The 13943-nt window shown below is 38.1% G+C and overlaps 1 protein-coding gene across 1 annotated transcript in view; it reads left to right on the top strand.

Moving 5' to 3' along the window:
- The window catches only part of SPAG17 (sperm associated antigen 17), a 93352-nt gene that overhangs the window by 23702 nt on the left and 55707 nt on the right, over positions 1-13943 (top strand). Inside the window, 6 exon segments of the mRNA XM_050333893.1 lie at positions 1527-1680; positions 3843-4037; positions 6419-6427; positions 9906-10078; positions 12408-12563; positions 13211-13292. Coding sequence (XP_050189850.1) covers positions 1527-1680; positions 3843-4037; positions 6419-6427; positions 9906-10078; positions 12408-12563; positions 13211-13292 — 769 coding nt within the window.

Here is a 13943-nt window from a genome sequence, read left to right as displayed (position 1 = left end):
AATTAAGAGTCTGAAGCTATAGAGCAGATTGTTTATAGTGAATCAAGAAAAAATGGCTTTTCTCTTAGATACCAATCAGTTCTGATAAGTAAACTGTAAAACAAAAATTTTAAGTTTAAAGATTAGGCACTTCAATATAAAATGGAGTCTTTAGCTTTGATTTGGCAAGATTAGTCTTATAACTCTAATTTTATTTCCCTGGTCAAGTGGTGTTCTTGGTTAGAATCTTGGCAAGTCCAGAAATGTCTCTGCTTATTTGAGGATGACTTAAGATTATGCAGATGTAATAGATGAAGTTGATTGTGAACTTTGTGGCTTGATGATTGTATCTTCTTTTTGGTGTGTTCATCAGCTTAGAGTTCAAAGAAGTACTATCAAAATCTTTTGTTTTGAAACTTCCAAAGTGGAACAAATTTGAAGGAAAATAATGAAAGCCTCCAAAGCCTTCATTTCACACTGCAGATAGTTTCAAGAATCTGTCGAAGGCATTTGTAAATTTTACAGAAAGGGAATGCATGAAGGAAGGGAAAAGCAGGAAAAGATTTTCTGCTTTGATTTTGAATTTGAACTAAATACAACTTCCACAGCTTGAAAGTCTGCTGGATCTAGGGAAAGCAATTGTGTAGAGTTAACTGCCCTTTTTCATTTGCATGAAGGGCTTTTCTCATTGCTTTAATACCCACTCAAAGTGATGTTGGCAGGATTGTAACTGTAAGTTAAGTTAATACATTTTTACTTTATTTAATTTAGCTTTATAGTTCTGAAATGTCATTTTTGCATAGTTTGGACATAGTACTTCTGCTGGGTAAAAATAAGGTGGAGGCTTTCTTAATATGTTTTGGATTAATTTAATTTTACACTGACTCTGGACTTTCTGGATTTATAGTTTGAGGCTCAGGGATACTTACAAAATCTTTTTTTCATCCTGTACTCTTAAATTACTGAGCAAAGCTTAATGTAGATTTTTTTTGTTTGAAAATAATGAGAACGGCTGAATAATATCCTGTGTGAAATAAGCACAAGACTCTTGGTTCTAGTTCATAGGATATAGATATTTATATCAAATAAAAATAGTGGTGGTACCATTTTACACCATACTCAAGAATGGTAACAGAGATGTTAAAGACTTAATAGATACTGAATTTTTACCATATTTCCCTTCAGTCCAAGAAAGGGTTCTGGCTGATGCAAGTGCTGTGGTGGCAGTAACTGAAGCACAGTGATTCTTTACTCATCTTTTTACCCGTATGCATTTTGCTAGTTTGGTAGGTATAATGTCTGACTAGCTCTTGCAGTTCCTTTTCAATGTGAAGTCTTAGTACTATGATTAAGAATATAATAAACTGAATGTTGTGTTCAAGCAGCATAGAGCAGGATATTCAAGACATCTTCACCACGTTAACGTTATGGTGGCTGAGAGGGAAAAGTATTACATTAAAAAAATTGAATCACTAAAGTTTTACAACAGTCTGACCTTTGTTCTGCACAAAGGCTACAGTGACAACATTGTTTATTTATCTTGTCAGGCAGAACAGCAAAAAAAAGAAAAAGCTAAACCTCCTAACAAGACAGCTGAAAAAGAAAGTAAAGGAAAAAAGTCAGTGGTCCCAGCGTCTGATAAAAAGGACACCCAATTGAAACGACGACATGGAGAAGTGGAAGAGAAAGACCAATACATCAGTATGTAAAAAATGCAGATGAACCTCCTAGAAGTCTTGCAACCCAGCTTTGAAGTACTTCGTTTAGTTTCACGTTTAGAAGTCAGGTTCTATTTGGCAATATCAAAACATTGCCACTTCATGCTTGAAGAGTGCATTGTGTTCTGCTCAGTGTTAGGATAGACTGTGCAGTCCAAGAGATAAAACATAGATAAGATACATGTAATATGTCAATATCAAAATGTTTTAGCATATGTAACACCCAAAGAAAGTAGCTAAACAAATGCTACAGAAAACCTTTCTCGAAGAAGATTTCAGAATAACTAGATGTAGCAGTATCTGGAGGTGGCTTTCTCCTTGTATTATAAAATATAACAGAGTTGAAGTCCCTGTCAGTGAAGAAATTTTCCCTAATATCCAGTCTAAACCTCCCCTCTTTATATTTGTTTCAATATAGCTGTATCAAGACTAAAAAAAACAACCATGCCTTGAACTCAAAGACAGTCTGTGTCTGGTAGTTTTGGTAGCCAACAGTCATTTTATCATTCATTCCTAAAACATTATCACCTTTTAGAAATTAAATATTGCTGCTTTTGAGTAATCTAGAGATTGCTTGCATTGATGTCTTTCCTCTTTTGAGTATGGAGTAGTCACTGATAATTAGAACTCACTGATTATTATCCACTTGCCATGATTATTAGCATAATCATAATTATAATTTTCTAATAGCAGGCAGTCTTCAGCACATATGCATTGGAATTTTTGTATCTCTGACTGGGCAGACATCTGATTTTTTTTTTTTTTAGAAATTGTTAATATTCTGTAATTGTATGTTCTCATGCCTTTTCTTCCTGCAGGAACTGAGATAGCAAATTATGTACCTCACTTTCAGCTAGCAGTTTTGTAATTGGCTGGTTTTCTTCTGTGTTTGATTTTTGCTTTATGCCATATATGTGCTGGGCTGTGGTGGCTGCTTTCTCAGTCATTCTCCAAATTTGCATGTTTTTTTATGTTTACCTAATGTTGCAAGTGGCAGAGAGCCTGCTGCTCCATGTGGTAGCAGCATTTGCACAGTCCTGGCTATAAACCTGAGCACAGGCAGATGTTAGTGCCAGGCTACCATTTTTTCTCCCTTGGATGCATGAGTCCCATGAGCTGAGGAGTGGCTAAAGGACTTAGATGTGTGATGTATTAGTAGGCATAAGAAAGAATCTTAATGCTAAACAGAATATAAAACTGCATTTGGTTTCTAGTGCAGGATAGTCTGTAATAGCTCTACGTGTTTCAGAACTGATGAAGAGATACAGGACCTTTAGGAGGCAGTTTCTAATGACTTAAAATAAATAACTATACTGGATGAATTAAATCTTCTGGTACTTATCTTAATACCTTTATTTCTCCGTAGGCCACAAAGGGAAACTATACAATTAACTTAGACTAGAGTCAAGCTTCTAGAGGACTCGTTTTTACTTATATAGTGCTTAACCTTTTGCTTTGGTAGTGAAATGTTACTTTGTATGTCTCTACATAACTAATAAGCCCAAACAGAGCAGGCACTCAATGAAAGTTCTTATCTGCACTCCAAGACAAATTTGGATATGCTCCTGGCCAGCTAAAAGGACTAGTGTGAGCTGGTATTACCAGCTGATGAGGATTTGACAGGAAGCACACCTAGCAAATATGAACCTGTTCAGCAGGGAACAGTCAGGAGTGAGTCAGCTCATACCTGTAGCTAATCCTTTGAAATTACTTTGACTCATGTAATTGCACGTTTAAGAGACAGTATCTTTGTGTGTGCTCCGTTGCCAGGATGAAATAGGATAGCTTAAACTACCATTAGAGCATGTGAGTATGTCCTGACACTAAACTTCTTAGAGAGAAGCAGTTACAGAAATGCTGCTACAACATTCTGATTATAATCAGCATCTCCAGTTTTTCTCCTGGTGCTTCTCCAAGCAATTATTATTTCTGACTTGTATTCTTCCTGCTGTGTTCTAGGTGGTTTGGTGCAGAAGACTTCAGTCTAATGCACATAATGTTTTTGAACTTATATGTAATTTTCCCGATGAAGTTATAAAAAAATTGACCTTCATTTGCATTACTTTGTATAGTCAAGAAAAAAATTAATTTTGTTTAGCTGTTGAATGGCCTTGCTCTAATCTGGTTTTGTTGTGTTTTGAACAGATGATGAACCAGATGATGGTGCCCATCATTACTTTATAATTTTGGATTTCCACAACCTTCAGCTGTTGCCTATAATGGCTGAGCTTGGGATTAACATTTCAAGTGTAATTCAAATTTCTTCTGAGAATTACAAGCCATTGCAGATACATTTGGAAGAAACTACACTTCAAGAAAAGCCTTTAATTTCATCTGAAGGTAATCTGGTCATAAAAAATGTAGAAAGGAGATAGTTTTATATCCAAGGAAAGACTGTTCTAGCTCTGTTTTTCTCCCTGTCCCTGCCTTGTGTTTGTGCATGCTATTGGTGAGCAGCTCTGTTTGCAAGTGCTAAAGTGGTTTTGCCTTTAATTGGTCACCAAACCAAATGGTTTGCCAGTGCAAAAACTGGACAGCAGAAAGAGGGACTGGCTAAGGAGGCAGTGTTTGCAGCCATAGTTTTCTCCAGCCGCCACCAAAGAACATTTTATCAAATGTGTACTTCTCTGAATCATTAGAAAGGTGCATTGCTGAAAAATCTTGGCTCATTTGGTAATTCCAAGGAAAGCGCACAACTGGCTACTTTGGAACTGTGGTCCCAGCCACAGAAGAATATGCCACAGAATAACACTGTGTAATTGTCCTCAGTTGTCCTCAAGCTGTAACACCTCTCTTGAGCTGGAATCCTGGTAAACAGCCAGCCAAATCTGTGTCATCAGTGATGTCCAGCCATACTGAGCTGCAGTAACATAGCCAGTAGGTCAAGGGAAGTCGTTATTCCCTGTTATTCAGCTCTCATGAGAACAGAGTTTTGGGCTCTGCAGTACAAGAAAGCTACTAATAAACTCTACTGAGTCCAGCAAACAGCCACCCTATGAGGAGTGGCTAAAGAACTTCGGAAGAAAAAAACGTGGCTGTGATCATGAATGGGCTTTGAAAATTCCAGGCTCCAGAGACAGGGGAAAGTCTGGAACAAGATTCTTGGTGGAAGGGGATCAAGTCAGGGATTATTTAAGCAAACTGGACATATGTAAGTCCATGGGACCTGATGGGATGCACTCGGGCATACTGAGGAGCTGGCTGTGATGTTACTGCAAGGCCACTGTCAATTACTTTTGGACAAACATGGAAATTGGAAAAGGTGCCTGAGGACTGAAGGAAAGCAAGTGTCACTCCTATTTTCAGAAATGGTAGGAAGGAGGACTCAGGAATCTAAAGGTCACTCAGACTCTTCTCAGTATCTGGGAAGATGATGGAACACCTAAGCCTGGAAACAATTTCCAGGCACTTGAAGGACAAGAAGTTGGTCAGTTGGCATGGATTTACTAATGGAAGTCTTTTTTAACCAACCTGATAACCTTCTATGACAATATTACTGTCTTGATAGATGAGGAGAGAGCAGTGAATATTGTCTGCCCTGACTTCAGTAAGGCCTTTGGCATTGTCTCCTTAGAAAGAAGATGGATAAGCAAACACTGAGTTGGACTGATATCTGGCTGAATATCCTGGCCCAAAGGGTATCAGAGGGGTTCAGTGGTATGAGTCCTGCTCAACACGTTCATTAATGATCAGAAAAGTTCCTTCAGCAAGTACTCAGATGATACAAAACTGGGAGGAGTGGCTGAAACACCAGGGGTTTGTACTGTTCAGAGGGACCGTGACAGGATGAAAAAATGAGCTGTCAAGAACCTCATAAAATTCAACAAGGGCAAAGTCCTGCACCCGTGGAGGAACAACCTCCTGCACCAGTTTGTGATAGGGGCTGACGGGCTGGAAAGAAGCTCTACAGAAAAGGGTTAGGGATGGTGGCACTAAGTTGAGTGTGAGCCAGAACTGTGCCTTTCTAGCAAACAAGGTGGATGATATCCAGGGCTGCATCAGGTGAAGGGATTTGAACCTTCTTTTATACTCAGCACTGGTGAGTATAAAACCTGGAGTTCTGTGTCCAGCTCTGGGTTCCTCAGTACAGGAGAGATATGGAGCTACTGGAGAGAGTGCGTCTGTTGCAGTATGCTTTTGGTGTATAAGAAAATGCAGAAGTTTTAATGTTGTTTAAAGTGAATATGCTTCCAAAATGGCTTTGTAACTCTTTGTGTAAACTTTTCTTCTTCCCAAGGTTCCTTTAGTCTTACCTGTACCTTTGGAATGTCTAAGAGATAACTGAGAGCTCATCTATTGGTTGTTAACCCCTTATTGTAATTGATTGGTTTGTAAGACCTCCTGGACTCCTAATGGTCACCTTGTAATCCCCCCAAGAGCTACTTAAGTGGCTATCCAGAACAATAAAGGCTCTCTGCCTGCTCTCCCTGCCTACTGCTGCTGTGTCCTGTGGTCTCTGTGGGGGTGGGGGGAGGGGGAGGGAGCTAGAGGTAAAAGGAAAGCCTCTAGCCTGGGGTACCCCTCCCTATCCACCCTCAACGTTCGTCGTGCATCAAACAACCACAAATATGTTCAAGGGACTGGAGCATCTCTCCTATGAGGAGAGGCTGACAGAGCTGGGAATGTTTACCCTGGAGAAGAAAGAGCCCAGAAGGAACTCATCAATTTGTATAAATGCCTGAGGGGAGTGTGCAAAGATAAGGAAGCCAGGCTCTTTTCAGTGGTGGTCAGTGACAGGACAAGAGGCAATGGCAAAAACTGAAACGCAGGAAGTTTTACCTGAATACGAGGAAACACATGTTTACTGTGACGGTGACTGAATGCTGTCACAGATTGCCCGGAGAGGTTGTGGAATCTTCATTCTTGGAAGTACTCAAAAGCCATCTGGACATGGCCTGGACAGTCTGCTCTAGCTGAACCTGCTTGAGCAGAGGATTTGTACCAGATGACTCCCACAGGTTACTTTCAGCATCAGTAATTCTGTAATTGGAATAAAAGACTCTAGCAAGTAGTATAAGTGGGGGTTTGGAAGGTCAGGAATTTACCCCAGAGGCAGTCAAATATTGCAACTGGTTGCCTGTAGAGGTTGTGGGATCTCTGTCTTTGGAGGTTTTCAAGACTGAGCTGGATAAAACCCTGCGTCTATTGTCTGGGTTTCCTGTTGACCATGTTTTGAGCAGGAGATTGAGGTCCCTTCTGACCTGAATTATTTAAAATCCAAGTCACAGTCTTGTGATAAGTAAATGTAAGTGAAAAAACTGAGTTGGTAGCTATAATTGTTCATACATGTGTTTTTCAACTAATAAATATGGTTCCAGTTATAACTCTGCATATTGACTTTCTCTGTGGTGCTGAAAAATTCTTTGTGGTGGATTCGGACACAAGCAACCCAGTAAATGAGAGGCACTGCATCCTGCAAAGTATATTGTCCAGGAGAGAGGGTTATGAAGGTTGATTATGTTGGAATGCTGAAGGTTGGGATGGTGTGACTCACTGCCATTCTGACCACTGATGAATACAAACCATTTACTTATGAGTGTTGTGAAGGGTGAACTTGTCTGAGCGTGCTGTTCTTTCCATCCCATTTGTGTTAACTAACTGACATATTCATATTGCATATTACCCCTTGGCAAATGCTACAGGTTAGATTGTGTGGGCAGTAAGGAATCTGTCCCCAAAGGTGCCGAGGTGAGCTAACACAAGTCGTATAGATGTAGCCTTTGAGACTCAGGTAATCAAGGACCAACTGATGAACTCAAAGAAGTAATGCCATGTTTGACCTTGTTGTTTGAGTAATCCTATCTCTGGGAAGAGAATTAGAGGAAAATATAATTTGTATCTTCTTATGGTTTTGTTAGAATTTGTAAAATGTAAAGGTAATGCCTTACTGGGTCTTGAAAGTGCGAAGGGCAAAAAGCATGGTTGGTTTATTTTCATTTGATTTACAACACCTGCTGGGAGTGAGAGGGCAGGGGCAGGTTTCCCCAAATATTTCCAAAGTTATCTCTTCTTTATCTTTTATGTATAATAGCAGGAAGACTTTGGTAAACATAAATAGTTTGTAAATTAGGTATTTTGAAGGGGGAGAATTGTGAATACAGATGACAGTATCTTGTGTAAGTAGTGTTAAAGGTAGTAATATGAGTTTTCCTCATTACTAAGAAAGCATAGGGTGTGTAGTAAGAAAACAGCTTGGCTTAACCATGCATTCTTTGTGGACCTCAGGCATATGGGAGTATTTAAGAATTAGAAGTAGTTCAGGTCAATAGGAATGAGAATGTATGTTTATTATGAACCTATTGGCACAAAATTGAAAATGTTGAGACACAAAATGGAATGCAGGAGGTGTACCAAGGAAAATATTTGTCTGCTGCTCAGCAGAGAGGAAGAACTGTAAGGAGGTGGTCGTGAGAAGGCTGACAGTGGTTAATGTTTTGGGAGTGCTTTTTGCACTTCTTGATGTCATGTGTGTTGGGGGTGGGGGGGCTAATCTGTTGTCACTGCAAATACTATTGCAGACAGGTGATGATTACAACTAACCATAATTAATGCTGATAGCAGAAAGATTCAACTTGTGGAGTAATAGTTAAAATAACTGAGTGTAAGGTAGAGAACTTTTCAGATCAGCTGATTCAGATTAACTTAAATTGTATTCTACTTAAAGATCTGCCTGCCACTCTCATTCACAATTGAGAACTCATAAAGACCAAGTGAGAGTGGAAAAAGAGCTGTGAGGAAGAAGGGAAAGGAATGCAGCCAAGACACTGTAATCTGCTTAATTTCTGTTTCTGGAAAAATACTGGAAGAAATAATTTTTAACCACTTTAAAAAATGAGATGAGTAACAGCTAGTGTATGCTGTTCAAGAACAAATCATGTCAGACAAGTTTAATTTCCTTATAAAATTAAGTGCTGACCTTCTGACAGAGTAGTAGTGTGTGTTGTATGTTTGGATTTAAATAAAGATCACACGGGTAGGTCTAGATAAAAGTAAATGTATAGTAAATGCAGCATTATTCAAAATGCTTGGCCTCTGCAGAGTAACTGTTAAAAGTTTACTATCAAATAGTGGGATGCATGGAGTGGACTTAAGGGACTTGGTGCTGGGTCTGGGACCATTCGATATTGCCATGGATATTGGAATGATGGGGTGTGATTCAAATGCAAAATATTTTTGACAGTATAGAGAATAATAATATGGAAAAAACCTTGACTTCTGTTTAATATGGACAATACACTATGCTTACACATGAATAATTAAATTTACAAAGAAAGGCAAAGGAGCACATGGCTGGATTTGGAAGATAAGCTGTCACGCTAATGACACAAATGAACATAAGTCGACACAAATGAAAATAAGTCATTGATACACTAATTGGCAAACATTTCCAGTGGCTGTTACAGGAGGCATATATTCCTTGGAAAATCTTGAGGACACCAGCATTTTTTGAAGAGTCCACAGCCTCAATGAGCTGCTTATTTTTAAACCCACAGGGCCACTGGAATTATACAAGTGAAGTATTTGGCCTTCATAATTAGGTTTTAGAAGTGCTGAGCACCAATAAGTCCAAATAAAAGCAGGTTTATTGTCCTTATTAAATTGCACTATCAAAGTATGGTTGATCTTAGATTCCAGAATTTGACTGTAAGGTTGGCATTAACAGAGAACTTTTTTTTTCACTGTAGATAGTGTATCTTCAAAAATTGATCATTATCATGGAGCAAAAGTAGAAACCATACAACTTCTAGGCTTGCCATTCACAATCATCCTGTAACTGATCTTCTTTTGCCCCAATTCCCAAAGCAATAAAATTGTGATAATAAGGCTTGCTTACCCTATACTTGAATAACAGGTTCACCAAGGTATGTGCTGGCAGCTTTGTAAAAGTGCAGCCTGGGAGTTTTGCATTTCCTAGGTTTCAAACATTTGCTGCTGTTGTTTACTTTGCGGGGAGAGATGTAGGGGTGTGATTGGAGTGGGCAGAGTTCCTTTTTTTGTTTCTTTCTTCTGAAAGAACTACCATGTTTTACTGAGGTTTTATTGTCCCAAATTTTTTAATCCCAAAGTTGTGTGTGAGAGTTTTGCTGAGACTCTGAGGATGGGAGAATTTCAGCAGTACTTACAGATGACTAATATATGATTTGTGCTCTTTGTAAAAGGGAGACGTACCGTGATTTGCCTAATACTTACAAATTTTGGTTGTAGAAGCAGACAAAAGAAAGGAAGATGAAGCTAACAAAGACCTGGAAACATTTTGGGAATACCTGGAGCCAGTTCTGAACAGCGGAAAGCATGGATCAAGTCTCTATGATGTTGCCAGACTCCATCACATAGTTAAGGAAAGTGACTATCCTCCTGATTGGTCTGACAGTGAAATGCTGGTCAGTACTTTCTGTTTTCACAATGCATGGCATCCTTTGGGGTTTGTAACATTTAAGAACAATTTCGAAATGACAGGAATTTTATCTCAGTGCTCTCTGAAACATAAACCACTGTAGTTAGTATATTTGTAATCTTGAACAAAAATTATTTCCTCTGTATACAGGAAGATTATTCAACATTTATTCACAAGGAGTCCTTTGAATAAAAGTACCTGATTGGGAGTTTCTTAATATTGTAGGCCTCAGCAGAAGAGTTTTAAAACAGTTTCCAAGGCATTCACTACACATGCCTTAATTGTGGAAACATTTAGACTTGCTACTTATAATATTGCTTATCATTATACTCTTTGTATAATTTTAATAGTGCAGAGTCTCCTTTGGGAAAGAAGTTTTTTATCTTCCCCATAATCACATCTTACCTTTCTACTCATGAGTATCCTGTAAGCACCTGTATTATAGCTGAATTAAAGGAAAAACGATCTGTCACTGAAAATACTTAAACAGATTATAATTTCATGAGCTCTAAAGAAGTAGAGAAATGTGTAACTTCAAAAAAAAATGGGTGGGGAGTATATAAGTTCTGAAATCATAGGTGGATAGAATAGATCTGTTCTTGTGGACTTGCTGGAGAGTCTCGGAGTCCAAGCTTGCTGTGTCTTTGAAATCCAAGATCTACAGAAGGAAAACTGGTGTGACAAGTTGTTAGACATTAATATAAAAATGATAGAGTATTGCATACAGCAAGTAGTCTGCTCTTAGATTTGAGATCTTTAGAAAGGAAAATACTTCCAAAAATATTTTCTTTGTTCAAGAGCCACTAATGGTTAGACCTGGAAAACTTCTGACAAACATCTAAGTCTGTCCTGAGAAGAGGAGGGACCAAACAAATTGAATCACAAGATTGTAATTACACTAAACTTTGCTTGTATCCCATTGAGTTGCACCAGCTTTTGTTACTTGTGACTTTGTAAAAAATCTTGTTTTGTTTAAAAGTTTGCGGATTCAAAACACTCCAATATTTTAATGAATTTTTTTATGTACTCTAGTGATATCTTTTAGGTCATATATGAATGGGAAGGTGTTATACTAACCCATTCTTCAGAAGAGGATTTAATTGGGAAAACAGAGATGCAAGAATATTAATGAAAATCCTGTTTTCACAAATAGAATTTCTTACCCAAGTGTGTCCTCTGGTCTTTAAATGTTATGAAAACCGAGACAAGTATTCCATAACTGATTAGTGATTTGAGGTGCTTGTTTTCAAGTGCCATAAAGAGGCACAGACTTGAAGAAAGTAGATGTTTAGTACTTCTTAAGGATCCATTATTGTACTTAGTGCCTTATGTAAGCTGTGCTTCTTTACTGTGTTTTATTTAAAGAAACTAAAATCAAGAGATCCAATGTTTCTAACCATCTCTTAGAGGCAAACTTCTTAGTACAAGAGACTTACCCTACTTTCAGAAAAGTGAAAGAATCACTCAGAAAAGTGACATAAATTGCCTAAAAGTTGTAATAATTTCATCCTTTCCATAATGTCTGGGATGTATAGGGCAAGAATACATCCATTAAAGCTGCTGAAACTTGAGTGTTTCATGTGGTCTCCAACAAGGCTTTGGTATTTGTACTAAAACATTTCACATTTAAAATAGCAGTTGCTATTATTCTTTTTATTCCTTCCAAGCTTTGGTGAAAACCACAGTACATGACCTCAAGAACCATGATTCTTTCCTAGTCAGACTTTTGCAGATACACTGCTCTCCCTTTGGACATTTGGGCAGTATGCTGACATTCCTTCACTCACAAGTATGGATTCTAGAGTGCTGTTCTTGAGGCTTTCTTTGTTTTCAAAAGGCAACAGAAAGATAAAAAATATTGTGAAATTACATTGATTACCTGGTTGGGGTTTTATTTTTTGTCCTTCTAGGGCAGGGTTGCCTCTCAAATATGCTGTAGCTTGATCATTAGTAAAAACATACACACGTTTTATAAACCAAATACTTTAAGTTTCCTATCCTGTGCCTTCCCATCCAAAAAAAGATGGCAGATGCAAGATAGCAGACCATAAAGAGTTACTGTTAGGACAAGTTAGATTTTATAACAACTAAACCAGTTAGGCAATATACAGTCCATACAGTGATATGGCAGTGTTAAGGCAAATAAAAATGAGGAGTCTTTAGAATAACTTTACAAAACATTCTGAATTAACGGGGGAAAAAATCCTGTGGTAAATTTATAAACAGATGTAGGTCTGCTGGTTGACTCATGTCACTAAGTTACATGACACTTTTATATGCAAACTTCATCCGTTGTATCTAATTTTCTCTCGTAGCTTGCATTTGGTACTGTGCTGTTTGAACACATTGCTTGTTTGATGTATGATTGCCTGGACTGGAAAAGGCAGCATTGCAACTACTTGGAAAACACCAACTTTATTAATGTACCTACATTATCAGAGAGCAAATCACCACAGCAATCTGTAACTGAGGTAAGGAACCTTCTGTTCTTATAGAGAATAACTGCTTATAGACTAGAATTACCTGACTTTAATTTAATTTAATCAAAAATTCACCTTGGACCATCACTCTGAGTAATTAAATTTTGATTTTTGTCTTCAGCATTTAAAACCTAAAAAAAATAATAATAAAAAAAATAACTGAGCATTGGGAAAACAGAAAGAGGAAAATTGGAAGGACGATACCAGCATAAAGTATCATAGTTGTAAAAATTCCTTAAATAGCTCTGACTGATATGCCTGCACAGAGCTACTGTGTCTTGTTACAGATCTGTGAACTGTCAAAAAAAAAAAAAAGATTATTAGTTCTATGCAAGATCAGTTTCCTTATTTTGTTCATGGTAGAAAAAGCTTAAGTAGACAGAAGTGGCTTATTAGGACATATGCTAGTGGCAGAAACAAAATGGATTTACTCCATATGTAACAGTACTACTGAATGCTCATATAAAAATTCATAAAACTACATTCTTACTATCTTGTTCCATTTAAAAGTTTAGCATCTAGCCTAGCATGAGTAACCAAATCTGAATGAAATTAATTTCTCCCACCTATTTGTGCAATCCTTACTTGCTCTGTTGTTTCTGATTTTTTTTTTTTGGTCTATATTTCTGTTCATTTAGGTTGAATCGTCATCACACATGACACCTCCAAAGAAAAAAGGGAAAGCGGAAGAAGTTCTGCCAACAGCACTTTTGTCACAAGGTATGTTTAAAGGATTAAAGCACTCATCTGTAGTTGTTCACTTTGTTGAACCATTTATTCAACTGACAACACAAATCCTTGATGATTTGTGCGGTAAGCTGAAGATGTTGTGTGAATCGGTTCTTAGTGTGTTGTGTATTCTTACACAATACATTGTGTAAGTCTCTGAAAACTGCAGTGATGGTAACCAAGTTCTTGAGAAAATCACCTGTTTTGTCTGTTCCTGGTCACAGTCAGATTTAAACAATCTACATTAATGAACTTTGTTAGTCTCTTTTTAATAAAAATTGTCTGAATTTTCACAGAATCACAGAATATTCTGAGTTGGAAGGGACCCAAAAGGATCACTGAGTCTAGCTCCTGGCCCTGCACAGGACAGCCCCAAGAATCACACCATGTGCCTGAAAGCATTGTCCAAACCCTTCTTGAACTCTGTGAGGCTTGGTGCTGTGACCACTTTCCTGGGCAGCCTGTTCCAGTGCCCAACCACCCTCTGGGTGAAGAACCTTTTCCTAATATCCAACCTAAACCTGCCCTGACACAACTTCAGGCCAGTCCCTCAAGTCCAGTCACTGGTCACCACAGAGAAGAGATCAGTACCTGTCCATTTTCTTCCCCACACAAGGATGTTGAAGACTGCAATGAGGTCTC

This window comes from Myiozetetes cayanensis, unplaced genomic scaffold, assembly GCF_022539395.1.
Source record: "Myiozetetes cayanensis isolate MyiCay16 unplaced genomic scaffold, myiCay2020 scf5-8, whole genome shotgun sequence".
Classification (NCBI taxonomy): domain Eukaryota; kingdom Metazoa; phylum Chordata; class Aves; order Passeriformes; family Tyrannidae; genus Myiozetetes; species Myiozetetes cayanensis.
Note: the sequence above shows the minus strand (reverse complement) of the source record. Positions and strands in the feature narration are given on the sequence as shown.